The sequence below is a fragment of the Larimichthys crocea genome, chromosome XXIII (assembly GCF_000972845.2).
Source record: "Larimichthys crocea isolate SSNF chromosome XXIII, L_crocea_2.0, whole genome shotgun sequence".
NCBI classification, from domain to species: domain Eukaryota; kingdom Metazoa; phylum Chordata; class Actinopteri; family Sciaenidae; genus Larimichthys; species Larimichthys crocea.
The window spans coordinates 11,802,623-11,829,873 of NC_040033.1; the positions used below are offsets into that span (position 1 = coordinate 11,802,623).

The following is a 27,251-nucleotide window of genomic DNA, read 5'->3' on the forward strand; positions in this document are numbered from 1 at the left end:
ATTGTCCATTGTCTGTGTTGTGTTGTCTGAGCTCTTCCTCATGTCTGATATTGATTAGTTTCTGCCCCGAGTATCAATCTGGCTCTTTGATTCTGAGCTTTCACTTTCAATTAAAACAGTGCCACTTGTAAAGTCCCACATCCTGTGTATCAAAGCCTGAGAGGGAGAAGAGAAAACATGCTGGGGCCACATCTGAATCCTAATAAGAGATGGTTGACTTTGGCCCCATCTGTCCATGTCTACACAAATGAACAGACAACTGATAGGGTTTCAGGGGACCTTCTTGTTTGAGTTTGCCCAATGAAACCGTTGACCTTACTGAGAGGGAAATACAGGGAGCAGAGTGGAATGCTAGCAGCCAAAAGAGAGGGAATGGGTGTCACCACCAGACAAACAGACTAAATCTAAAGAGTGGTTATGGAAAAGGACATTTTCTTGCTCTACAGGTTTAACATTTTGTATAGAAGATGATCGAGAAAGTAGGAGAGAGTTGGTAAGAGGTAGAGACAAACATAGAGGAGGAGAGAGCCATAAATGCTCTGATGTGTTGGGCAGATGTTGCTTTTTTTCTCCAGCTGGGATTGCAGGATATGGTTCTGGGCCAGCCTGCATTAAATATATGTGTATGGGATTGACAGGCTATCAAACAAACAAACAAACGAGATTATAACATGTTTTATTTGTTAGGTAAACATCTGTGTTTGTTCAAGTGTAAACTGGGCTGTGGAAAACATCTTTCCATGCTACACTCCAATGTGCTGCGCTTGGCAGGTAGGGATATAACGCCTCATATTTTCATGCTAAACTTTGCATAGCGTGAGATTTTAAAACCACTTCCTGTACTTTATTAAGAAGCTTAATCTACGCAGGCAGCCTTAACAGACCAGCACAGTCCCTGGAACCAGCCAGAGAGTTTTCAAGGAACACATTAGTATGCATGGGAAAAAATGCTTCTGTCTGAGCAAATACCTAACCCAGAGCCAAACAGATGATTGGTGGATGTTTAAAAAGGCACATCAGTGGGATGAAGAGCAAGAGCCGATGATGAGTTAGACAACCTGCTGCCGTCATTTACCTAGCTTAACAATTTGTCAAAGAGGCTGAAGCAAAGGTTAAGGATTTGTATTTGGGTTAGGATAAAAGCAGTCTGAGACGACTCAGACTTAAGAACAAAAAACAAATGGAGTATAAATTGGAAAGGAATAATACTGCACCATAACTCAATTATTACTGTCCTTACAATTCATATTACACTGATGTTCTTGTATGTTTTATTATTATTCTTGGACGCCTCTTCTGAACATCATTCAAACTTCACAATGTTGAATCTTGTGACACTTCAACTGCTTTTACCCATCACCTTAACCCATTTTTATTCTTTAACTGACACTTCAACTGCATCCAGATGTTACACTTTACTAAAACAAACAAATTAAACTGTTCATATACAATCAACTAAAATATTACTATTTTTTAGCACTTACACTCACCTCACATCTGCTTTCATGTCTTAATCTTCAAATTACAACTGTTTTTATCACTCAGATGTCAGCTGACATGTCGGCTCCGTCTTTATTTCACCTTTCAACATACTTTTAGATAAACACCACACTTTTTAAATTCTTTTATTGACAGTACAACTACTTTAGACATTACACCGCAACTAAAGTTTTGCTGTAACTTATTTTACCACATACAGGTCAACTGTCATTTTGACTGATTTCATCTCTTACTCTGTAACTGACATTTCAGCCGCTTTATTCTCTCACTCTTTAGCTGACAGTTGAACTGCTTCCACCACTTACACATCAGCTGACATTTCAACTGCATACATCTCCATCTTCAACTGACATTTCAACTCCTTTCGGGGCTGTGTCATCTCAAACCCATCCAGGTCTCAGGTCTTCACCTTTAAACTTATTCACTTATCCTCTAACTCACAATTTCCACTGTTTATACACGATTTACTTTGACTGCAATCAGAAATACACTAACTGGCCACTAATTCTTTCCAGGTCTTTCACTTTCAGCTATCTATCATCCATGCATTTACTTTCAGAACTTTCATTTAAACTGATACCTCTGTTTTGTCTTTGCTTGTTTGTCTTTATTATGCTTGGTCTGATGGTACTCTGTTGTGCTTTAGTTCATGAATTCTTCATCCAACCGAGGGGAGTTAAGCAAGAAGGATAAAATCTTTGGAGCTCAGTTGAAGCCCAATATGAGAGGAGATAAAAACACAATCAGAAAGGCAGAAAGAAGAAACAAGGATTTTCAGTCTCCAGTTGTTGCAGCAATAAATCTGTTCAACTGGCTTATGCTATCAGCCAGTGCCAACACCGAGTGAGGCCATGATGACGCATCTATAAACTCATCCGAAGGTGCACCACTTTTCCTAATAACACACGTGAATTACTGACCTGTCAGATAAATTGTTATTGCTAAAACTGCTTCATCACCCTCAAGTGTGAAGGTGTTGAAACGTTTATTTGGAAAGAAGATGGAGACTTCATAGGGACCACGGCAGGGTGATACATTATTAACAGGGAGAGTGTGAGGCTGAGGTTCCAAGATGTGCAAGCAGCCATCCAACTCCAATAATAGGGAGAAGTATGAGAAAACGTTTGAGTGAGTACAATACCGTAAAAGGGAGACAGATCTTTTGTGAAGAGAGCTGGTTGATTTGCTGGTGTTTGTTGTTGTGCAGCTGCAGAAAATCTCCTCTCCGCTCTTCTCCTTCCTTTATCGTCTCTGTACTCCACAACCTCTCTGCCCTCCCTGACTTCAAGCACTGAATGGTTGAAAACTTGGCTTCTCTGTGCCTCGAGGGGGATATTGGGAGAGGATTCCTTCTAATCCATTGTATTTTTTTTCCCTTTTTCTTCTGTCTCTGCTGGAAGCACAACAACTGTGTTTATTTTGCTCCCCTTGCAGTTCAACCATCGGAAATGCAGCCTGTGCCCGGCTCCAAACCTCGCTCTGTCCTCAAACCTCCTCAAAATCCTCGCTGCCCTGCTCAATGTAGAAAAACAGTACCGAAAAATCAGATTCTGGATGATATCATTATTCACCTCGTTATCCAAGCACAAATAGTGACTGTAGATGGGCCTGCAGAGTGTCCCAGCATCCAGCAGGGTTTTTACTACCTGTTTCGAGGCAGGAGAATTTTAAAATGAGACGGAGTCCCGTCATTGCCAAATATCTCTTCCTCAGCAGTTGGGCTGTTTGGATGCTGAAGGTTTGAATGAATACCATCATCATTACTGAACAAATTATCTTGACAAAGTGATCTCAACTCAAGGTCCGTTTCTTCTGCTGCTTTTGACCATGTGACACACTCGGTTTCCCATTTCTGCTAACTTTTGATATTGAAACTCAGTCATTATTCTGTGAATTTGTAGACTTAAAGTTGATCTCCACCATTCATTCTGGATCTTAGAAACGGCAGTTGATAATACAATCCCAACTCAAAGTCCATTCATTGGCTCTATAAGCCATATCACACAATATCACATGTGCCCAAACTGCTGTGACAAGAGATCAAATCCTGTCTACTGATGAAGACTGGGCGACACTGTCAAAAGGTCCAGAACAAGCCAGTAAGAGGAACTTGAGTTGAGTTTTTTTGTTTTGTGTTTTAGGTAGTACTGTGTAACGCAACAAATGACTTCCAGATTTATTGGAGATATGCCTAAAAGTGGAAAAAAGGGGGATGCTCATTTAAAATTGGATGTAATATTATGTTTATATATAAGGATCTTTACTATGGCCACATTTTCACGGATTTCATAGAAAACATCCACAGATATTAGCAATACAACTTTTAAACTAAGGCAAACTAGCTGTATTCATATCTCTGACATGTGCATAGGTCATGGGAGAGTATGTTGACATGTGTTTCCCAGAGACTGATGTCATCTACTTGAAGCATGTTTTGGGATCTCCTCAAATGTTGGCATGTACATGTTAAAACCCTTTCACTACCATAAATCTCTCAGGGCAACGGAGTTAACTGCAGGGCACGGTTTTGCACTCCTTCTTTTGAGTTGGATGCCCTTACTTCAAACAAGGAGTAAAAAATAAAGCTTTTCCAGGTACACAAATCATTTGCGGTGTCTCACTTGTCTATTTTGGTCTATTTATTTAGGATAGTGCCACCATAACGTGGGGAAATGTTTCATTTCTCCACGTTGTTCATGGCTGAATTTACCTGTACTCCCTACGCTAGCAATACAAGCAAGCTGTACTTATGATTCATACATGAAATAAGACACCATTTCGGTTTGAGCTGAATGGCTTATGTTATGGTCACTTTTCTCGTCTAGTGACTTTTCCTTGGCAAAGTAAGCTCCTTACATGGTCTAGTCAAATATAAATAAAGCATATCTGGCATACCTCAGTATAGATATTCCATTTTATGACGAAAAACATAAGCTGGTGTTATGTCATAAAACTGTATAGTCTATATTCACCTCATATGTGACATTAAAAGTAATCACATGTTGTCTGTCAGACCCCGGCAGTGTTGTTCTCCACCGCAATGGCTATTAGAATAAATCTACAGTATGTCCAGCCCCGAGACAGACTAGACTTGACCCTTCTGGTTCAGTCAGAGAACATAAACTGAGGCAAAGGTGGGCCGTGTTCTGTGTTTGCCCTACATATCCTACTGTAGTCTTTGTCTTGGACGAAGCCACTGCGGGGCCTAGCAGGGACTTCAGACGAGCGACATCCTGAAGCTGCAAGACACGGGCCAAAATCAATGTCCTCTCAAAGCACAGCGCTGGGAAAGTGCAGCATAATCTGATGGGCATTCCTCCTATGCTCTAAACTTTCTTTTATACCTGTAGTCACAGAGGCTTTGATTATTATACTGGCTTATAGTTAATTTCAACATATTTCAACATATTGTAGCATTATGCAATTCCTTCTAACGGGATGGTCTGTACAAAACACAAGAAGTTTGACGAATGTCTCTTTTATTACCCCAACTCATAAAAGCAACTCTTGCAAAGTTCATTTTCATATTTATGACTCAGTCAAAGAGAAAGTGTTTTGATATCCTATGTGGCAAACCAACCCACGTATCAAATCCAAGAAAATGCATGGTAATTGCATTCTCTCCAGAAGATGATATTCAATGACATTACACTGAACTACACTTGGCATTCGTTGTGAAATTTCTTGGTTTCAACTGGTCTGTACCACAAGCAGCAATCCATGAAACATTCAGGACAGAGAAGCAAAACACACTCTGAAACAGCGTAATAGGAGTTTCTGGTAGAATTACTTAATTGGAGGCTTCATAAAATTTGACATAAAACAAAGGGAATTTGGGTACCCACAATTCCCCAGCTCTCAGTGCCTCCACATGATCAGTTTACCAAGATTTGAGTCTTTCTGCTTGGTCGAGATCTTACTGTAACAGACTAGGAGACGGATGATTGCCTCAGCAAAGAAATGCCAAAAGTTGCCTTTGTGGTGCAAAAGTGGGTAAGCTGAAGTATTTTAGTTTGTCATCATGAACTAGTTTTATGTTTTTTCTTTTCTTTTCTTTTCCAACCTGATCTCTTGAGAGATGCACTTTGTTTATAAGTCAAACACTGACACCTGGTGGATAGCTGTCACATGCCACGTGCTTTTCAAACTTATTCACTGTTGGATAGAAGTTGCTGATGATGAATTACTGATATTTTACAGATCACAAATAAAGAATAAAGTATATTAACTAGATATCGAGTTTTTTTCCAAGCTGTGACAAACACACATGCTATATTATATACTATACATGCTAAGAAAGGCTAGCAGGTAAATGTTCTGTGAGGAGGATAATACAGTAGGTTGAATGAAAGAGAAAGTAAGTACAGTACAATACTACTTACACATTAATGCATCAGTAATACCAATATATGAAATATATAAACTCTCATGAGGGCCATTTTCCACATATCGAGTACCTTTACTTTTCATACTTTAAGCATATTTTGCTGAAAACTTGTGTACTTTCAGTTGTGTATAATTATTTCAAGACTTTTACTTGTAGTAGCATTTATAGGAGTATTTTTAGATTGTTTAATTTGTACTTTTACATAAACAAAATTCCAAATACTTGCATCACTGTGAAGCTTGGCTATGTGATTTAAACATTAAGACAACATGCTGTGCATGAGAATGTAGTGAAAAGGAGAGACACAGAAAATACAGTTATTCTACTTAATGATGCTCTGTGTGAATGTTACAAGTTGTAAAGGACAAGCACGGGGAGATAACACTGTTTAATCAAAGCCAACAATACATTTATTAAATTGTGTGCAAACCTCTGCAGTGACACCTGTGTTCAACACTGTGTTCAGTGCTTACTGATGCATTGGCATCCCATCGCCACAAGGGGGTAGAGGCAGACAAACTAAGCCAAACTGACCTGAAGTGGATATCTGAGGCAGCCTTCTGCTGAACACTGCTGATAATGTCACAAAAGCAATGATGTAGAACGTCTGCCAAATGACCTTGATGCTCTTTACTCCCATTCTCACCCCGACGCCGTTCCAACGCTCTGACCTCAATTCAGCTCAACCAGAACCATTAGGGAGCAATGTGCCAGATAACACGGGCCAACAAAAAGTGTTCTTCGAGAGTGTTTGTGTGGCTTTCTGTTGTGTCCAGAGGCTACTGTTGTGTGGATGTGGGGTCTGGCACGGCTGATGCATTCTGCTGGGTTCATGGGATTTCTCGCAAGACCACATGCTGAATGGAGGTGGTACCGAATGGAGCATCTGGACCCGTGGTTTAACAATGACTGTGTGGGTGAGATAGAAAGAGGGAAAAACAGAGAGAGGGAGAAAAAAGCAGAGGAATGGAAAGTGAATGTTTGTGTGTGTGTGCGTGTGAGAGAGAGTGTGTGTGCGCACACGCCAGACAGAAACACACAGGTAGAGAGGACGTCTGATGTGAAAGAAAGGAAAGATGTGAAATATTGAGACAGACAGCACAGCAGGAAGCAGTGCAATAAAAAAGACGGGGATGATAGAGCTGCTACCACAAGAAGCCCAAGCATGAAATCATTTATATTGCTCTACCGCAGGCGAAAATAGTGTATATTTACTGGCAGGCATTGTCATAAACATTAATCAGAGAATGTCTCGTCTGTTACAGATGGCTTGACCTAAATTACCACAATGTAAATCTTATAAATCCCTCAGCAGTTGGTAAATATTTCCTTTATCCACACAATTTCATTTTCATAGTCAGGGTCAGAGACATGCTCTTACAGTCAGTCTGTATATTTCAGCCATAGCCTTAATGTAACATCAGTCACTTTGTAGCCCAACCCCATAAAACATATTTTGAGTGTTTAAAATGATTGCATGTTTTATGTATTGACTCATATTTATGTTATAAAAGGCATGCGTACCAACACACACACACACACACACACACCCTGTCACTCCTTCGCTGCCTCACCTCTCACTCTCTAGCACAGACACACATACGCATTTCTCTTCCTCCCTGTCACACACACCTAAATGTAGAGCAACATTAATTCTATAGCAGATGAATGAGTGTTTCTGGCGGCACTTCCCTCCTGGGAGTTGTGGGCAAAGCGAGAGCGTTGCTATTTCAGCTGCGGTGTAAGAGAGGGGGAGCCTGCCGGGTCTGACCACAGAGAGAAGGCTGCTGCTGGAGCTGTGGCCGAGGCCCCTGCTACTGACCCAGGGAACAGACCGTAAACTCTGGGTTTATGGAAGTTCAGAATGCGGTGGGTCCCCAGTGTGAGAGCTCTTGTATCACATTCTGTACATATACAGAAGTAGGTTAGACAACAGGGGCACCCTGTAGAGTTTTTTTTTTTTTTACATCTTTGGGGTTTAATAGATCTGGTGCATCTTAACAAAGTCCAGTGGTGGACTGTAAGTACATTCACTCAGGTGTTCTACTGCAGTACAATTCTGCGGTACTTTACATTCTCGTTTCTGTTACTTTATCTCTTGACTTCACTACATTTCAGTGGATAATATTGGAGTTTTTACTCTACTGCATCAATCTAAGTGCTTATTTTTTTAGTTCTGCAGTAGCTGTGACCACTTACTCCTAGTGTCGACACAGATGCACACAACTTCAAAGCAGAAAATTGTATTTGCTACAGGGTGATACACTGCCATTGCCATGTCCTCATTTTAACCGTGGTCTTGTAATGTCATGAGATGTCACCAGGGCAGGTTAGAAGGGTGCAGTGCTATGTAACTGAAAAAAAATCAGGCAAAGATAGAAGATGATGGTTCGTTCTCCAGGAAGCAGGTAAACCCAGGTAATTTGTCCAATCAAAAGTCAAACACAACATCCTGGAGGAGAAAGGTTTAAACTTGAAACAGAATTACCTGAACGTAGTCAGTCAGTCTTCAAGTTTTCCCAGTTCATCCCACCCATGTGCTCTATGTCTTCCTACTTTCTTTGTTCTTCCTTGGTGGTGGTCTCCATGGGAGCTTCCCAGTACTCCTCCAATCAGATGGCTTCAGCACCTACACCTGTGTGAGTGATGAGGCCTTCTGGGAGATGTAGTCTGGCAAAGGTGACCATTTTGTGATGCAGTCAGGCAGCCAGTCTTGAACGGCAAATGTACAGTGGCAGTCGGTTACTACATGTTACTACAGCATTAACACAAATACATAAAACACCCAAAACCTCCATGCTAAATTTCAGCCTCCTTGGATGAAAAGTTTGGCCGCCAAAGGCTGAGTAAATTTTATGGACTGACCGACACAGTGACCTAAAGAGGTGGTCGAAACTATAGCATCTGATGCGATTATAAGATTCAATACAAACATCGTTAAAGTAATCCCATGAGACATTTCCCCTCCATACTTCTCAGGATGTTTTATTTACATAAGGTCTATTGTTGAGGCCCAAACTTGTCAAATAATCCACTATTTAAAGGCAAAGATTAGAGAATAGCAGAATCTATATTTGATGCATAAGTATTACCAACCACAGGTGACATTTTCCTGCAGAATAAGTGCTTCTACTGATAATCTCCCTTTACTTTTACTTTGGTAGGATTTTGAATGCAGAGATATTCTGTATTGTGTACTTTTACTGAACCAATCATGTCTTTCCCAGCTTCCAGTGACCATGCTGAATCTGAAACCTGACAGATTATGAATCTTACAACGATTGAGAGTCATAACTGTCCATTCAGTCCCTGACTCACCTGACAGCTAAGTGCCAAAAAAATAAGAAAAAAACATCAGGGAGTCATGGAAACAAGGGGATTAACTGAAAAAGACAGAGCAAAATCACTACTGGCACATGGCCCACTTGGCCAAAGTTTGGTTTATTATGTTTGTCAGGTGAAATACAAGAGGGTTGTGTCTCCCCCTGTGGAAAAATAAGTCTGTATAGGGGGCAACCACATAGAGACCTGGTGATTAGCTACTGTTTCCACATGTGCCACAGCTACCAGTGAAAATGACCAGATGACAAAAGACAAAACCTGCCTGTTTCCATTATGGAATTTGCTCTGTGTTACAGCAGGAGGGGAAACAGTGACGACAAGTTCGGGGTTTGGAATTAACAGAGAGTTGGTTTGTGTTTTAATCCCCCAAAGGAGTCACCTGTGAACAGTTAGACTCGAGAGAATGGGGCCACTTTTGCTGCAGGCCTCTCATATGAGGCAGATCTGGTTTAAATGAATGGGTTTTTTTTCAATACATTTAGTTATCAGGTAAGAAGGAGACAGACAGTTTTTAAGTGCATGATACTGTTCTGAGGATGAAATAACAGAAATCCTACATAAGATACAAACATCATAGGAAAATAAGCAGAGGGGAAGATGATGGGGGCATGATGATCTATCACCATAATAAATAAATAAATGCAATTATGTCACTGTTAACTTACAGTTCAACACAGTAAAAATATGAATGTTAAAGAAAATGTTTTTGCTGTGACTTTCTATGACTTTTTTTAACTTGCTGAGCACAACGCTGGAGAAAGTCTACTTGTATTATAAGCTACTGTATACACGCACGACTTGCACAGAGGTCTTGGCATGAACGGAGGGGGCCGTTTCCAACCTTTGAGAGAGGCGTGGTCAGGGGCGGCACTCCCGAGGCGCAGCCAAGCTGAGGATAAAATGTGGATAAGTGATGCTTTAGCGGCTTTGGCGCAAGTATCCCGAAAGAAGAAAGAGCGACTCTTCCATTTTTCCCCCTGAACGGAGTGAAGCCACCGCATCAAAAACTCTCTGATTTATGGCATATGTCATCCTCGTTCCTCCACCTGAGCTCTGCAACTTACTTTGATTTTTGGATTTTTTTTTTTTTTTTTTTTTTTTTTTGTCTTCTAACTTGCTGCTGAAGTTTTCTCACAGCCAGATCTCTGTCAGGAGCTCAAGGAGCGGGCTGCGTTCCAATTCATTTAAGGTAAATGATATCTAAAGTCTACATTAAATCACACCACTCCATTTCTGTTTCAAAATCCATTACTCTTCATATTTTCCATTAGCTATTGGCACGTTTAATCAGCCTCTGTCAGCATTGCAGCATGCATACCAAGAAAAAGTTCATCTCAGAGTGTATACATACAGAATTGTGAATGCATTAGCTACATTATGCATAATTCTGTGCATATTTATTACAGCTGCGCTGCTTAATGTGATTTGAAATGCAGTATGTATTTTGAATTGCTCCCAAGCTGTCTGTTTTTTTTATTATTATTTATTCAGGAGAAAAGTTGTAAAATCTTCAAGGAAGTTCACCGCTAGCAGTGATTTCTTTAATCCACACATTCACTAGTCATCCCCAGTCTGCCAGTGTACCCCTAGTGAACCTCATGAGGTTTCCCAGTGGCACCGCACCAGACCAAGTGTCTGCAAGCCAATACACTCTGCTAACCAAGTTCAATATTGACTCAAGATATTCAGCAAATTTGATACAGAACACCAATTCCAATCCTTCCAATAATCCTGTTTTGCTCTCTGCTCTCGGCTCCTCTGCCAGCTTACACTGTAGACGGAGAAGAGAGTGTCTCTCTGTGCTGGCCCACACACACACACACACGTTTCCACTCCTATCCGTCCTGTCTCGAGTCTTAGAGGATCACCGCCATCACTATCTGCAGCACCTAACAGGATGAGGCACGTTCTGCGCTGGCTGAGGGGCGTGTCCCTGCTCATGCTCCTCCAGACGGCCACCTCTATGGTGATGCTTCCTAACTCCACAGGCTGGGAGCAGATTCTGGACAAGTATCTGGATGAGGAGGGGGACTGGTGGGAGGCCAAGCATAGGGGGAAGAGGGCCATTACCGACAGTGACGCTCAGCTCATCCTGGACCTTCACAACAAGCTCCGAGGCCAGGTTTACCCTCCTGCTTCCAACATGGAGTACATGGTAGGTGGATGGAGGATTCCCAGAAGAAATGCACACACACTTTATATTTGTTAAAATGCTTTGACCCCATTCTGAACTCTATAAGAGTCTTACAGACACTTATGGACCGTACACTTTTGGACCATATAGCTTAGTGAAATGACCCAGTCACTAGACCGGCTGGCACTTGTCCCACTTGGCTCACATACGAGCAGCATGCCAGCATTTAAGCACCTTCACACTTGAGCCCCCCCCATGCACACACATGCAATCTGTACCCATGTGACTTTGATTGTTTTACCAGAAGAGAAGAATTCCACCAACCTGCCAATGATCACATTACTACTGAGTTGTTGTTTTTTTTTCTTTCTTGTGCTAAGAGATTTGTTTGACTTTATCCTTTGGCCATCACGTGTGTGTACAGCGCCAGATCACTTTTCACAGCGCAATTAGAATCAGAGCACGGCACCAGGCCTTGTTTTACCAGCTGTCTACCCCCCACTAAACACACGCATACACACACAGGCGCACCACACCTTCTGAAAGTCTGCACTCCACAGATCTGGAACTTTTCCAAATACACTACATGTGTAGGCACCGCTTGTCCGCCATAGAGCATTGCTACCAACAGCACTAAGGAGGTTAAAAATCAATACAGTGTGCAGAAGGTAATGATGTTTTATCATCCTTTCATCTCCACTTAAGGAGCTACAGAACAAAAGGCAGTATTATTCTTGGTAAAGGCAAATAAACAGTTCCTGCTGGGGGCAATTGCTGGACTGTGTAATTGTATAATTGAGAGGTTGGACTTCAGGACCCCTTTTGTGTGTGTGTGTGTGTGTGTGTGTATGTACGTGTGTGAAAGCACCACTCTGCCTGGCAGGCTTCTGGTTGAGGCACACTCTAGTGGAGAAATGCTGAGCCAGCAGCGCACAGCTCCTTTCTACTGTCTCCTGTTACAGTTGGCTGTTTTTTTTTTTTTTTTAGCTCCAGGGGCACCCAGGGGTGAAATATAGAGAGGCATGCAACAAGAGGACGTGAGGTGAGAGGAAGAAGAGCGAAAGTTAGCAAGGAATACAGCGGGTAAATAAAAATAGAGGCGTGAAAATGACGGGAAGGGAGGTTTGCGCATCGAAAAGGAGAGGCGATGAGAGGCAGATGGAGGGCCGGAAAATAGCAAAAGAGGAGTCAACATAATTGAAAAGGAGGTGAAGAGGTTGAAAAAGAGTGAGGTGGGAGGAAATGAAAACATTTAGAAGGGGCATAAGTTAAAAGACGATGACTTGTAAAGATACGTGCTGGATTCTAGTTTACAGTTCTGTAGATGTCAGTGTCTTTCAAGCAGGACATTTTTCAGGCCACACGTTAAGTGGATTTTGAACGATTTTCTGCGCTTTATTTTGAAAGGTGCTCCATATTGTCCTGATTTTCCCGCTGTCTGTGTTGAACTGCTGTCACCTTTCAGAAACCTCACAGCAGTCAATGTACTGGAAGACCTCATGGACATGCTCCCCTGCGCTCCCTCCCTGCACACTCATGCATGCAAATGCACACAAATAGCCTTGCACACATACATAGCTATTCGCCCATCAGCTCTGTTATTGTCTGCTATTGTATTAAATCATAAACCGACTGACCCTATGTGGCAATCATCACAGAGACTCAGAGATAACATCAATTCAAATCCCCCCTCTTTCCTCCCCCTTCAACTGTTTCCTTTTCTTGCCCTCTCTCTCTCTCCCTCTCTCTGTCTCTCTCTCTCTCTCTCTGCCTTCCCTTCCCTTATCCCTGTGGCTCCGTTCCCATTCTGTCATTATCCAACACAGAGGCCCAAAAAATTCCCCGGATAAGCATTCACACTCTGTAGCGATCCACAAAGCTTCAATGCACCTTCAGTAGGGCGACAGCGGTTCTGCCTCTCACTCAAATGTTGACCCACAGGTATAAACAGAGAAGTGTCAGTGTTTGAAGCGCTGCAAGACAAACAGATGGCATCATGGGAGAAAAAGGGCCCCCACCTGCCTTGCTGTTTAACTTGGCTTTGCTGGGCTGCACTCAGGTCTGAGGTGGTAGTGAATGTTAGCGGTTCAAGATAAAGCTGTATTGACCGGTTTTCTGTTTGAGTTGTGCTTGCAAGCATTGGCCGCTTTAATTTATTGCTGAATTATGTGGCTGTTCAATCAGAATTAACATTAACAATAATTAATGTCTAGACTAATAAACTTGCCCTGGATTAACTTCAGCCGAGATGTTTGATTATAGTAATGTGGAGAAGCATTAGAAAATACTGGTTTAGATGAATAAAATTGACAAATACATCAATTAAAAAAAGTCATTATCAGATTCTAGTGGCACAACATTAATTAATTAGAGCTTCCTGCAGCTTCTCCTGGCGATTGCCTCAGAGCTCACAGGCCTTCTGGGAGACTGAATCTCTCCAGTGTGTCCTGGGGTTTTCCTCCACGACTGGTTAGCTGGTTACACCCAGAAAACATCCCTTCAATGGAAAGGGAAGTCCACTGTCTTCTCTAGATGTAAAGTAGCAGTAGCTGATAGCATGAAAAATACACTGCTCCTCCAAAATCCCTTACCCTAGCTCCTAAGAGTGTTTCAGTCAAGGTCATGCTCCAGTGAAGCCAAAAGAACATTATCCCAAAATAGCAGAGATGCCAACCCTAATATCACAAAACAGGAGACTCTCTGGGCCTCACCTGCACAGGCTCTATCCTGTCCACAAATATCACAAACTGGAGCGGCAACAAGGTGTACCCTTGTGGGAGTGCAGTGCCCACACTGAACCTGCTTGTTGTTATGCCAAGAATGTAAACATAGCCTCGTGCTCCAAATGCACCTAAAAATGTAAAAAGCTCACAATAGCATCTTCCACAAATACTCCAGGGAACGTGGTTCTAAAACTTTTGAGGAGCTGCAGACCAAAATGAGCAAATTCTAAAGATGCTACAGTTATCTGTAAAGTCCCCTCAGCCTGAGGCTTGACACTTTCCTACTTTCTTTCTCCCTTGTCCTTGTCTTACCCTCACTCCTGAAATACATCCTCTGGTTCTAATGTGTGCCAAAGACACACCCCTGTGTGCCGTGGATCAAATCTGAATATTACAGTGTCTTTTAGGTTTAGGAGTTCCCTAAAAAAATGTCTCACCAGCTTTCTCTAAAAACTCTGTGGCACTCGAGAGACATCCAGCTGCAGCCTCTTTGGACTGTTGATGCTTCTGTGCTGCTTTTGTGCAGTTGTTCTCTGGAGGAATTGTTCATCATTAACAATATCGATATTATTATAATTTCCAAGATATTGTAAAGCCCTGATTAGACCATATCAAAATATCAGGCTGACCTTATCATTTAGCTGTCTAGTTCACTCGTAATGTGCATTGAGGCAGACTGCTTCCTGGTCGATTCAAGCCTACAATAATAATGCTTGTGCTGTTCTGGTCAAACTACATTCCAGTTATAATAGATCATGATATAGATCATGGTATTCTCTGGTTGACAAAATTCAGACAATGGTCAGCCTCAGGACCTCTAATGTGAGTTAATATGGGCTGTATGAACCTTTACATCGCTGTGGGAAATTATAGTAGTGTTTTTCTCAGCCATACATAAACTGGTTGAAACAAATAGCACATACTCACTTGACTTTTTTTTAAACTTCTGATCACTTTTCCTACCTTTAAGTTTATTAAATCAGCATCCCAGCACATCTTCTCCTCTGTTCTCTGTCAGGTTTTTTTTTATTTAACTAGAACTAAGTTCACTTTCTCCAAGTCTTATATTTTTCTCCTGCTTTTTTTTTTTTTTTTTAGTACGTCTCTGCATGCACCATTGTTTATGAACACCAAACTTGCAAAGGAAGAACCCTTTGGAATGCAACCAGATGACCAAGGAAGAAAGAAAAAAAACAAAAACAAATCAGGCCGCAAATGAAGTGTTAAGCGAAATACACAATGCCGTGTGCATGGTGCTGAAAGACTTTAGCAGGGGAGGTGTATTTCTTTACGGGCCCCAGCAGAAGTGTGGCTAGGGTGGGTGGTGGATGGTGTGTGTGTGTGTATGGGGGGGTCTTGGTTACAAGTCTCCCCTGCTGGGATAACTGTGCAAACAATAGCAGCTTGACAAGCTGGCTGCACTCTGTACCAGATTCAACAGCTGAAAAATATGTGTCTTGGTCGACACTTTCAGAGCCTGCTGTCTCTGCAAGTTTGAGTTCCTCAGCTGGAAGGGTGCTGCTTCTATTTATTATTATATAAGACATGCTTCACGAACATCATAAATCATGACTTTGTGATAGAAACCATAATCAACCACATTCCCCTACAAGACACCGTAGCCAGAGTTTTGGTCATTTTTGGCTTGAAACCTTTTATAGTTGTGGCCACAGCTAAATGTTTTCCGACCCATAGCCATTCATAAATTGTCAAAAACTTTGTGTTGACCCCGCTCAAGTACAGAATGTCCTACGTGCTGTGGTTTGCAGATTGTTACCACAACTCAATGCAATGTGTTTTAGTCTTATCAGTGTACACATTGGTTATATTTTTTTTTGCAAGGAGGTCACTTTGTTGAGAAAATCAAAGGAGCGAATGACGTAGATGGAAATCAAGTTTAAAGCTGAACGACTTCCTTCTGCATTCTTCCACTTCTGAGGCTTAAATCTTTCCACTGTTTCTCTTCATTGTGAGCTATTAGACTATAAAAAAAGAGATAACCAGGGATTACAAAACAGATATGACAATACTGACGTTTATTTGCAGCTCAGTGCCGACAGGGGTAATTTCTGAGCAGAGATAGAGTTTCAGGTAAACAAATCCTCATTCCTGTTTTAGCCCTGACTCTGTCAGTCATCATTTGGCCTTATTGTGCAAGACAGACCACCAGGGAACTACAGATGAGGTTGCTGTAACACTGATACGCTCCCTCTTTGCAGGTGTAGAGATGAATGAAACATATTTGCCGCACCTCCAACTGTTTATTTTTCTACATACCATTTATATAACATTTCTACGCGGCTTTGTGTTGAAATCTGACACAACACACTGTGCATTCACAGCAGAGTCTACTAATATAACCTTAGCGCTGTTGATTTAAACAAATATGTCCACTCAATAGCCAACAAGCTTCCCAGAAACTGTTCAGAGTTAAGAGTTAATTTGCAGCGCTGCCAGACATCCTGTTGTTAGGTAGGTGTGTGTGTCGGGTATAATGCAAAGAACAGCAGCTGTTTCTGGTGGTACTGAAAGTGGGTGACGGACGATGGAGGAGGAAGGTGGTGGAAGCGGGGGAGTTATTTGAGTGTCTGTTATTGGATGAAATTTCATTGAGCGTAAGCTATGACTTCCAGGGCCCAACGTGTGAAACGTGAAAACCTCTGACACCTCCGCTAGTATACTAATGCACGTGCTCACACACACAGTCACACATTCATGCATGCACACACACACACACACACACAACTAATTGACTTTCTCATAGAAACCTGTTACATTAGATATCCCACACTGAAGGTGAAAGTGAAGGTGTGCAATTAAAGGAACATACAGTGTCCTTCAGAGGACTTACAGCTGGTGTTATTCTAACTTTTTTTTATATGGTAGAATGTAGGTCAGCAGAGAGGAAGGACACTCTTTGCATTCCCAGAAAACCCCAGAATGGGAATATGATCCCTTAGTATCCAACCAGAGCCAAACTTAACTGAGAGGGCAATTCAGAGAGAGGTAAAATGAAACAAAAGCTTGCACCCAGACATCTCACCAGAGACATATGGAAGGTATTACTTAAGGAAAAACAGCTTTTGCATTTTTTGAATAACACCCAATCCTACGGGAAAACCCATCTGGGAAAAGTCAGCTGAGCAGCAATAAGAAAGTCTTAAAGCTCTTTATGCAGCAGCAGCAACACATCAACATACTTCTGCATTTAGTTTGGAGATTAGTGCAGTTACTTAGCCAGAGCAGCTCCTAGTCCCTATGACTTATCATAACGTATGATAAGTAATCCTTGTTCAGTGTGTGTTTTGAATACAGCTTCAAATCACACCAGTGACAGCTGAACAAACCCTACAGTAAGGCAGTGAATATCTCCAGTTACTCACTAGCTGTTCTACGATCTGATACTGCTATAGCTTATTGCCCATTAGTAGCAATATTTTATGTTGCAGTGGACTGGTTTATTTCCATTTCTTACTCAACATAATCAAGAAAAATACTTCATGCTGTTTTTCTATCTCCACTCCTGCGCAGGAGTGGGACACAGAGTTGGAGCGTACAGCAGAGGAGTGGGCAGAGACCTGTCTGTGGGAACATGGTCCTGCCAGTTTGCTGCCACAGATCGGACAGAACCTGGGAGCACACTGGGGAAGGTAAACAATAACTCAGAACGCACAGTTTCTGTGTATATAGACTTTTATTTTATCAAAAGGTTGAGGGTAAAAATTACCCTGTATAAGGTCTTGGACAGCTGAATAAGGCCTTTCAAGTCAGCCTTTTTGTGCTTATGACCATTTATATAAAAAGCTGTGTGTAGTTGGGTTGAGTTGAGTTATTAACACTTCCAGAAATAAGAGATTTCCCCTCTAAATGTGTCAAATAGCTTCATTTAACCAGCTGACACAAAAATGGTCCCATTATTATTATAAGATTATAGATAAGTTTGAGAAATTAATAAAAACCTGTTCAGTGGAATGTTGTTTTTATTATTTCTTGACCCCTTAATCACCTCTGAACCCCTTTGGACTTTGGACTCTTATTTTAGCAAGCTTTAGTTTAGCACAAGTGCTACCTAGCTGGTTTACCGGTAAAGTAAAACAGTGCACTGTCATCAAACATATTCAGCACAATAAAATGCATTATATGTTCTCATTACATATATCCAAAGCGACTTAAAAGAAGGGATACAATCAAGGTACAATGCGACTGTATTAGGGTCATGAGTCTTGAATGTTAAGGTCTATAGACGTAGAAACTGAGATTACCATGTTTTATTATAAAGCAGGTCTAGGTTATATGTAAATACTGTGAAAATATCAAAACTCTCAAAATACTATTCAGAAACTATGCCCTTTAACAAGCCGTCAAGATGTAAGTAAGATTGTGATGTCACAACTATACAGTCATCAACCTTGGCCTTTCCCCCAGCATGGGGGCCTGCCACAATCTGTTGGTGGTTGGCCTGGATGTGCGTCACCCGGACAACAGTGCAGCCGACCAGGGAAGAGCCAAATGAGAGAAGCTTGACAAAGGAGATGTGAAACTATACTGAAATGGACTTTGGTACTTAAAAATACAAATAAATATCTGTATGGATATCAAAAACTCAAACAGAAATACCCAAAAGCCTACATTTATAAGGACAGGAACTGATTTGTTTTTACTTGTAAAATGAATTATTTAAATGTATTCCAGCACCGAAAGGTCACCTACTGTATGGGTATCATGTGCATGCCTGTGGGTTGTTGAAAGAGGACTAGCAGTAAGCATAAAACAGCTTTGATGCATAATGCCAACTCCTACACAAACAGAGACACAGGATAATAGAAATGTAGACATCATTAGGTATGCTTACTCATCTCTCCAGGTATCGTCCACCCACGTTCCATGTCCAGGCCTGGTATGATGAAGTGAAAGACTACTCCTTCCCTTACCCTCAAGAGTGTAACCCCTATTGCCCATTCAGATGCTCCGGGCCAGTTTGTACTCATTATACACAGGTATATTTTATTTTGTTTTATTTTTGGAGACCTTATCCTTTTTGTGATTGAAGACTTTATAATCAGTTTTTCACTGTTTGTCTGGTTGTCCTCTTACAGCTGGTATGGGCCACAAGCAGTCGGATTGGCTGTGCCATCAACTTGTGTTACAACATGAATGTGTGGGGACAGATTTGGGCCAAAGCCGTCTATCTTGTCTGCAACTATTCACCAAAGTAAGCACATTTGTTGTGATGTTCTTTCACAGTTGCATGATTGATATGTGGGCTGCAAGTCAACAAGAATCTTAAATCTGCTCTCCTGTCATTTTTCAAAATGGTCACAAACACACATACAAATTTTGCCTAAAGAGTGTGTTGCTCAGTAAGCCTTGGTTGTTATATGACTTAAACAGGGGGAACTGGTGGGGCCATTCGCCTTACAAACATGGGACCCCATGCTCTGCCTGTCCTCCCAGCTATGGAGGAGGCTGCAAGGACAACCTCTGCTACAAAGGTATGCTTGGAGAAAATAGAGAAATACATAGGAAGAAAGCCTAAGGTATAATCTGCGTAATACACCCTGTTTTTTGATTTTATTTAAAGATGACAGCCCAAACCCTCCACAAGAGGAAACGGAAGAAAACAACTTCATTGAGCCAGAGGCCCCCCGTACTCCACAGAAGCCCCGGCCCAGGCCCTCCAAGCCTGAACCTCCCAATCTCCCTGCTCCAGCCCCCACAAAGCCCCCCACAAAGGACCTGCAGAAGAATGAAGTGGTCAACACACAGCAGATGTGTAAGCTGCCATTTAACTGTTTATTCTGGATCTAATTTCATGTCAAAATAGGGGGTGTAGGACCTGTTTTAGGGTTGGAACGTGTACAGAAATATAGGAGATGATCTAAAAGAAATTGGGACAAAACCAGAGAATTCGCAAATAGTTGCCTGCAAAGCATTCAGCAGGTAATAATGGATAACAAGTGCAAAAAATAGATCTTGAGTGGAAATATTTTTCTTGCAATTGCAATTATCTCAAATTGCCTTGATGTTCTGTACCCTTTATCTGTCATCTCTCGGATTAACTTTGACAGTTTCAGAAGTGTACTTAATATTGCAAGTCACTCTTTAGAGCAGGGAGGGGAGGTCTATTTTAGCACGATCCCCCGTGTGTGTGTTTGCTTTTGGCCGGCTGAGAGGGGTTGAGGGGTGAGAGGGGCTCGCTGTGGTTTTTAAATGGCTTCCTCTCTGCAGTGCAAGGGGCCTGTGCTTGTAAGCTGAGACGTTTCCTCTAGTATTGCTGACCACCCTGAACCTTGTTGCAGGAATTTTTCTCTTTGGTGCTTAAAGCATCACAACAATAGTCTTCAATGCATTTCACTCAACTCCGGCTTTTAGAAATTACTCAGATCAGGCAGTTCGAGCATGTTGGTTCCTGCAAGAGCACTGAAAAGCCTTTATGTTTATGTTTTTCAGCACAGCTTGTGACCTGTGACACTAAGCTTCGAGATCAGTGTAAAGGAACACCATGTAATAGGTACAGTTGAGATTAAATATTGTAAAAACACACTGTATACAGTACATTTCACCTTATTCTTCTTATAATAATCCACAGATATGAATGCCCAGCTGGGTGCCTGGATGCTACAGGAAAGGTAGTTGGGACAGTATACTATGAAATGGTGAGTACACAAGTTTATGTATAAATCATCAGGCTGAATAATACAAATAATGCTACATTGCTACATTGGTAAATATTATGCCAACTACCAGCTGTTATATCTAAGTGTCCTTGACAGTGGAGTGCTACTTGATTACAGTAGCACCAGCAAATGTTACATTTAAATGTAAATCATGTTGGAAATAAATGGCTCTTTTTGCAGCAATCCAGTGTGTGCAGAGCCGGTCTACATGCCGGAGTCATAGATAATGATGGAGGATGGATGGATGTAGCAAGACAAGGCAGAAAGGACTTTTTCATCAAATCCAACAAGAATGGAGTCCAGTCTGTAGGGTGAGTCGATAGAATTGGAAACAATATCATCATGGATTTATACTGGTAATATTTGATAGCAAGATTGGTAAAGTATGCTCAAATAATGTGAATGTGAAAATAATGTAGTCTCACGCCTGTGTTGTGTTTTTCATCCTGACAGAAAATATCAAAGTGCTAATTCCTTCACAGTTTCCAGAGTAGCAGGTTAGTCTGACGATAATGTGACACTGTAATTATAAATGTGTCACCTTTTATATTTAATTACTCATTATAGAAAGCTGTTTGTTGACACTCGCTGTAATTATTTCTTGCAGTCAAAGCCATCACATGTGAAACTACAGTTGCACAGCTGTGTCCATATCAAAAGCCTGCAACACATTGTCCAAGGTATGAGCCTGGTTTTATGTCTGCCTTCATATCAGTATTTTCTTTATTTATAAGTTTAGTTTAGCCTTATGAAAGTGAAAGTCATTAACCATGTTTTTATCACCTTTTAGGTTATACTGCCCAAGAAACTGTTTAGAAGAAAATCCTCACATATCCAGAGTAATTGGTACCAGAATATACTCTGATGTAAGTTTTTTTAGGCTGACTACAGATGTAGAGATCGAATTGAACGAATTAACTTTTTTTTTTATACATAACCTATCCTCTTGCATACTTCTGCAGAAGTCCAGTATATGCCGAGCAGCGGTCCATGCTGGAGTATTCAGAAATGATGTGGGTGGTTATATCGACGTGATGCCAGTAGACAAGCGGAAACACTACATTGCCTCATACCAAAATGGCATTTTCTCAGAGAGGTATGGTATGCCGTATACAGTAGTATGTGTCTGTAATGCATGAGTTAATTGTTCACCAAAAACTTCACATTTCTCTTCACCTAAACCTGAGTGTAAAAACAAAACTCTAGAGGTGTCTAGTCTACTATCATGGTATTATTTATTTAGGGAGATTACTGATTCTATGACGGCATTCTGTTTTACAACTTGGTTCGAGAGTGAAGGGGTTAATTTGCTGGGGCTCAGAGAGGAGGAATGAGAAATCAATGGCTCTCAGGTAGAGAGAAATTTATCCACTCTGCCCTCCCATGTGGACCTAATCTTTTCGAGATGCAGGCAATTTGTTGCATCTCTCATGCAGTGCACAAGGGAGGGTGATTAGCATGCGTCTTGTTCAAAATAATTAATTGCATGGCAGTTAGGGTAGAAAGGGTGAGAGCATCTTAATGTAGTTCTAGGAGGAGTTTGTTTTTTGGGAGTAAATCAAAAAGGGCACTCAATGAACAAGGGTCTAAAGTTTAACATAGTGGCAGTGAAAAGCCCAAGCATATCCTAGCAGGGTGCAAGGCAGTGTGGTGTATATGGTGTATGTGAAGCTTAGTATGGGTTTATATGTGGCGTATAAATTTAAGCTGGATAAGATCTAAAATCTAAAAAGAATGGCTCCTGTTCTGATTCTTTTCTCTACTGTCTCACCAAACATGGTGGAGATGAAAGTGAAAAGAAGGTCATGCAGAACAGAGGAAACTTTTTACATGGACATTATATTCTGAGCATTGTCAAGTTTGCTTTAGGCAGGATTTGTAAATAATAATAAAAGTCATTCTCATCATCATCATCAGAAATGTCTAAAGGTATCTGGTCTCATAAGATCTGTTTTGGTTAAGATGCTGAAGACAAATGATCAGGTTATGCTTCAACATAAGGTGATTAGGTGAACTGTCTTTAATTGTTTCCGGGTGTTTAATTGCTGTAATACAGTAAGAATTAGTCAATGATAGTGAACAGTAGGTACTTTCTCCTTTCTGCATACAAGGATCAGATCAATGAGCTAAGTGTCTAGATAATTTACTATACGTAAGATGTAAGCAAGTAACGTTTGAAAGTAAACTCAAGATACCTGAAACACAGAGAGGGTTCATCTCTATGAGGGTTGTAAAAGATAAAATATATGTTACATCTACCATTACTGACATAACAGCAAAATGACATGATGAGAAAGACAACATGAGTCATACTCACAGGATAAAAGACCTCAATTAGGAACTAGTTTGCAAACAGAGCATAGAGCATCGTCAGCATAGAGGTGTATTCCTTATATCGATATTTTTTTCTGTTTCTACTCTGAATCGAGGGATGAAAATAGATCTGGTTTGGCACCACCAAGTAGGAAACAAGAGACATCAACTGGTTTGTACGGTGGCTACTGGAATGTTAAGAAGCTTAATCCAGGGAAAAAACCTACACAGTTGTAGTCTATACAGAGTATAAAACGTACTTCTCAGAAACCTTGTCTGCATCGAGAAGACTGACAAGGTGTGACTGTTTGAATTAGGACAGATTAATAATGTCCAATGCCTCTCTGATATTGTGTAATATAATCCTGTGCTCCGTGTGAACTGTTTCTGGCAGGCTGGAATTAAATTTCACGAGCCAAGATTTGGTGATGTCTTTGACATTACTGGGGCGAAGACTAGAGGGCCTATTATTCTCACTGTCAGATAGATGTTTGTCACCATCTTCCTACATAATGAGTCCTCAGTGACAGAAACATTCAACCGTTAACAAAGAAGGGAGCTGGTGACTGTGTAGGATAAAGACTTTGCTGAACTAATAAAGTGAAAACATGTGTTGAACCCATGCTGTACCACTTTACGACAGCATTAAGGTCACAGGTCTGTACCAGCCCCTGTTTAAAGCTTAACTGACCCACATACAGTATAGCCTGTTCTACTTTTTTATAGATATTAAATTGCACCACCTTTGGAGTGTTCTGTCGTCTTCAGAATGACTATTGTTAACATGACCTATGTAGAGGACAAACACATACCCTGTCTCATTTATTCTGTGGTCTTCCCCTTCTTCTTCTGCCCTCTCACTCTCCTCCCTCATCTCTCTCCACCACATTTATCTTTGTCACTCTGCTGAGATGCCTGACGTCTGTTAGTATCTGCCCATCATTTATCTGTCTCCTTTGACTTCACAACATGTCTGTCTTTGTTGGATTAACACATGAAGTCCCCCGTGTTTGTGTAAAAATGGGTGGTTTATCTGTTTTCACAGGGAGCTTCAACCTCTATCTGTTTGTGTCCTATCTGTCATCAGAGTGTCAGACAACACTCTGACATAGATATTTCTCCGTAAAACCTGAAGTCTATCTGTTTGTGTGTGTATGTCATCTACGTCTTTCTGCAAAAGCCTGGGACATGTTCTGCATCTGACACATGCCGCACCCAGACTGACTATCCCTCTTGTTTCTCCCTTCCGTGCAGCCTTCAGAACCCTCCTGGAGGGAAGGCATTCCGGGTGTTCGCTGTGATTTGAGTGGCCCCAGAGGGCGGCTTCACCAAACAGAAAGCGCACTTGGGCTGCCGAATAGGTGGTAATCAAGCCCTGTTGTCAAACTCAATGACTGAAATGTTTCTGGCTTTGCTACACTTCAGGGGTTAGAGGTCGTCTCCATGACAGCGTAAAACCCAGCAACAAAAACTTGACACATACACAATGAGAAACTGTCCGTACTCACTCGCATATAGTTTTCATTTGGTCATCTTTAGCAGGAAATTTTATGAACTGTAAATAATTTTTTTTGTACATATTTGTTAATAGTATTACACTTGTTTTGTCTTTGTGCCATTGCCTTGCCTTTTTAACAAATAGCTGTGTACTGATTATAGAAATCCTTTGATACAACATTATAATGGCACTTAAGGATGAATATCATTTTTATTGTATTAAGTCTGGCACATTTTTACTGGTGCTCTTGAGAGGTATCTTATCATATTTTGTACTTTTGTAATGATTGGGGAAGAAATTGTTATGCATTTATTTTTATATGATTATGCTTTATATCAATATGATTTATAAAGGATGCTGCTATATGGTTTTTTTTTTGTATTGTTACTGTAATTGTCAGTGTGATGGGTTTTATTTGTTTGGTTATTTCTCCAGATAATCTGGTTCAGTTAAAACTCCCTGCAGGCCGGGAAGTACACTCATCCCTCAGAGTTGTCATTCTTTAAACAAAACCTCTGTGCCCGACTTCATCATGCATCGCTTTTTACTATATGTTGTTACCCCAAAGATGTTTTCAGGTCATATCTATTCATCTACCTTTGACATTGATAAACATAAGTAATACCATGAAACAGTTTTATTCCATACAGTACGTAGGGGAATGGAGAGTTTAGAGCAAATATATTTGTTCATATTTTACCAGCTCTCAGCTTTTTTAAGCTGCAGTCAGTATAATGGGCAATTAATTATATTGTTGTCACTGTTGCTCTGTGCATTATATGTATTTTCCTACCTCAAGATGTTAGGAAAAGTCCATTTTGCAATAAAATATTACAACTACCGCAGTTCTCTTCCATTTAAAGTCAATGTGCCATTTCTCAGATGCTTTTGCATATTTTTGTCTATAGACACTTCAGCTGTATATAACTGAATATATTAGGCTTTATTACCATATTCAATATCTAAAGTTTTGCAATTCAGCTTGTCTTTGAGATTAAAGCATCACTTCTGCTATATTTCAGAAAATAGTTGAAAACACTTCAAGTAACTGCTTTTGAGCCAATGTTCCAAGACTGGCAATTCCATGAAATGTCAAATTTTGCTAAGAAATTGACAAAGGTCTCCTTCAAACTTATGTTAGTATTGGATTTCTTGCTGTAATTCTGTGGTGGCTGTGGTGATAGGGTGGCGCTCCATATGTATTCCTATTCTTGAAGATTTCTTGTAAGTAACTCAGACACATGTTTACTTGTGCTGATTTATCCCAGCCTCAAACACCACACTGCCTCAGATTCATTTCACCTCAAGCATAGTCAAAGATAAATCTGAGATGAGCATTTTGAAGTTCCAGACTTTGACAGGAAATGTTCTCTGAATAGTCTACAAATAAAAAAAGACACACATAACATATCTTAAAATGATCAAATATTGGCACGCTGAAGCTAGAAAAGCATGTTCACAGAAGGTTGTCGGTGGTCCTTGAACAGCTCATCTGATATGGGTCATAATACCCTCATATTAAAGCTGACAATCTGCTCTTAAACCTCATTGGCAATGAGTCATTTCACATTTGCTCCAACCCAGTGGATAAGCATGCAGAGCCAAAACAGCAAAGATCAAAGTACCTCAGGGAAGCACTGAAGTGGTAGGTTTTGTGGGTTGGATGAAGACTGCTTTGCTTCATTTGAGGAAGAAGCGTGCACTACTGATGTGAAGTCTCTCAGGATGTGGCACCGCCCCCCCTCCCCAATATCCATACCGTTTATTCATTCAAACCTTGGAGAGCGGAAGCATTTGATTTGAAATGTCCCAGCTTTCCTCCTAGTTTGTCACTAGGGAGTGGAGTCGTCACTCCTCATTTGCTTCTGAGCAGCATGGAGTGAAATGACCAATCCGTAATGGGTTGCACCATATCTGTGTCCGACAGTGTTATGATGTCTGGAGGGCTGCAATAGGTTGTGACTCAAGCTGCCAGTCTTTGTTATTCCCTAGACAAGTGCTGCTAAATCTTACATGATGGGTTGAATATACAGCTACTGGCCTGGTGACACCATTGTGACACAATATAAATTCTATGTTGTTAAATGAACTTTCTATGGGCTTAACAGGTGTACACGTGTGGGAATAGTTATTACATTTTTACAACTGCACATGTGGGAGAGTACATGTTACATGCACACTAACCTTCACAACATGTGGAACTTATTGGTCATGAACCATGGGGAGATACACGTGTGTGTGTGTGTGTGTGTGTCTGTAGGAGATTGACAACTTCTATTAGCTCATTCAGACCGTACAGTATCATGTTCAAATACGTGTGCATGTACACGGCTTCATGCACACACTCATTTACGCTCTGACACATCACGTGAGCTTAAACCCAATCACTTGTGATTGGCTGAGCTCTGCAGGAGAAGGTGCCGCAGAGTGATTGATAGGGCTGTCCATGTGCACCCAGGTCCTGTGAGAGAAAAGAGAGGCATACATCAGACAGGTGTCAAAATTCACAGCGGGGTGTGGTCATAGGCGTTCAGGAAGCTCAGAAGAATGAAAAGGCAAGACACGAGGAGGATAGTGAAAGGGAGAAAATAGGGGAGAGAAGAAAGGGCAGAGAAATAACCTGAAGGTTAAAGAAAACAGTGTGACGCTTCGATTCTATGACACCTCTATGAGCATG

At 41.0% G+C, this 27,251-nt stretch overlaps 1 protein-coding gene across 1 annotated transcript; it reads left to right on the top strand.

Annotated features, from left to right (window-relative positions):
- The first annotated feature begins 10,013 nt into the window (after positions 1-10,013).
- Positions 10,014-25,411, top strand: crispld1a (cysteine-rich secretory protein LCCL domain containing 1a). Its single transcript, XM_027274032.1, has 15 exons — positions 10,014-10,418; positions 10,995-11,384; positions 17,618-17,736; positions 18,951-19,083; positions 19,183-19,298; positions 19,478-19,578; positions 19,668-19,859; positions 20,537-20,597; positions 20,676-20,742; positions 20,944-21,074; positions 21,217-21,260; positions 21,371-21,443; positions 21,554-21,629; positions 21,726-21,859; positions 24,331-25,411. Exons 2-15 carry the CDS (start codon positions 11,127-11,129, stop codon positions 24,380-24,382), a joined length of 1,557 nt encoding a protein of 518 aa, XP_027129833.1. The 5' UTR covers positions 10,014-10,418; positions 10,995-11,126; the 3' UTR covers positions 24,383-25,411.
- Positions 25,412-27,251: the final 1,840 nt, after the last annotated feature.

What these genes read in the sequence shown, in the direction of transcription:
- crispld1a (XM_027274032.1), top strand. Translation starts at nt 11,127, where the DNA reads ATGAGGCACGTTCTGCGCTGGCTGAGGGGCGTGTCCCTGCTCATGCTC. An exon ending in AAAGGAACACCATGTAATAG is followed by an intron (nt 20,598 to 20,675) that starts GTACAGTTGAGA and finishes AATAATCCACAG; the next exon opens with ATATGAATGCCCAGCTGGGT. An exon ending in GTACCAGAATATACTCTGAT is followed by an intron (nt 21,630 to 21,725) that starts GTAAGTTTTTTT and finishes ATACTTCTGCAG; the next exon opens with AAGTCCAGTATATGCCGAGC.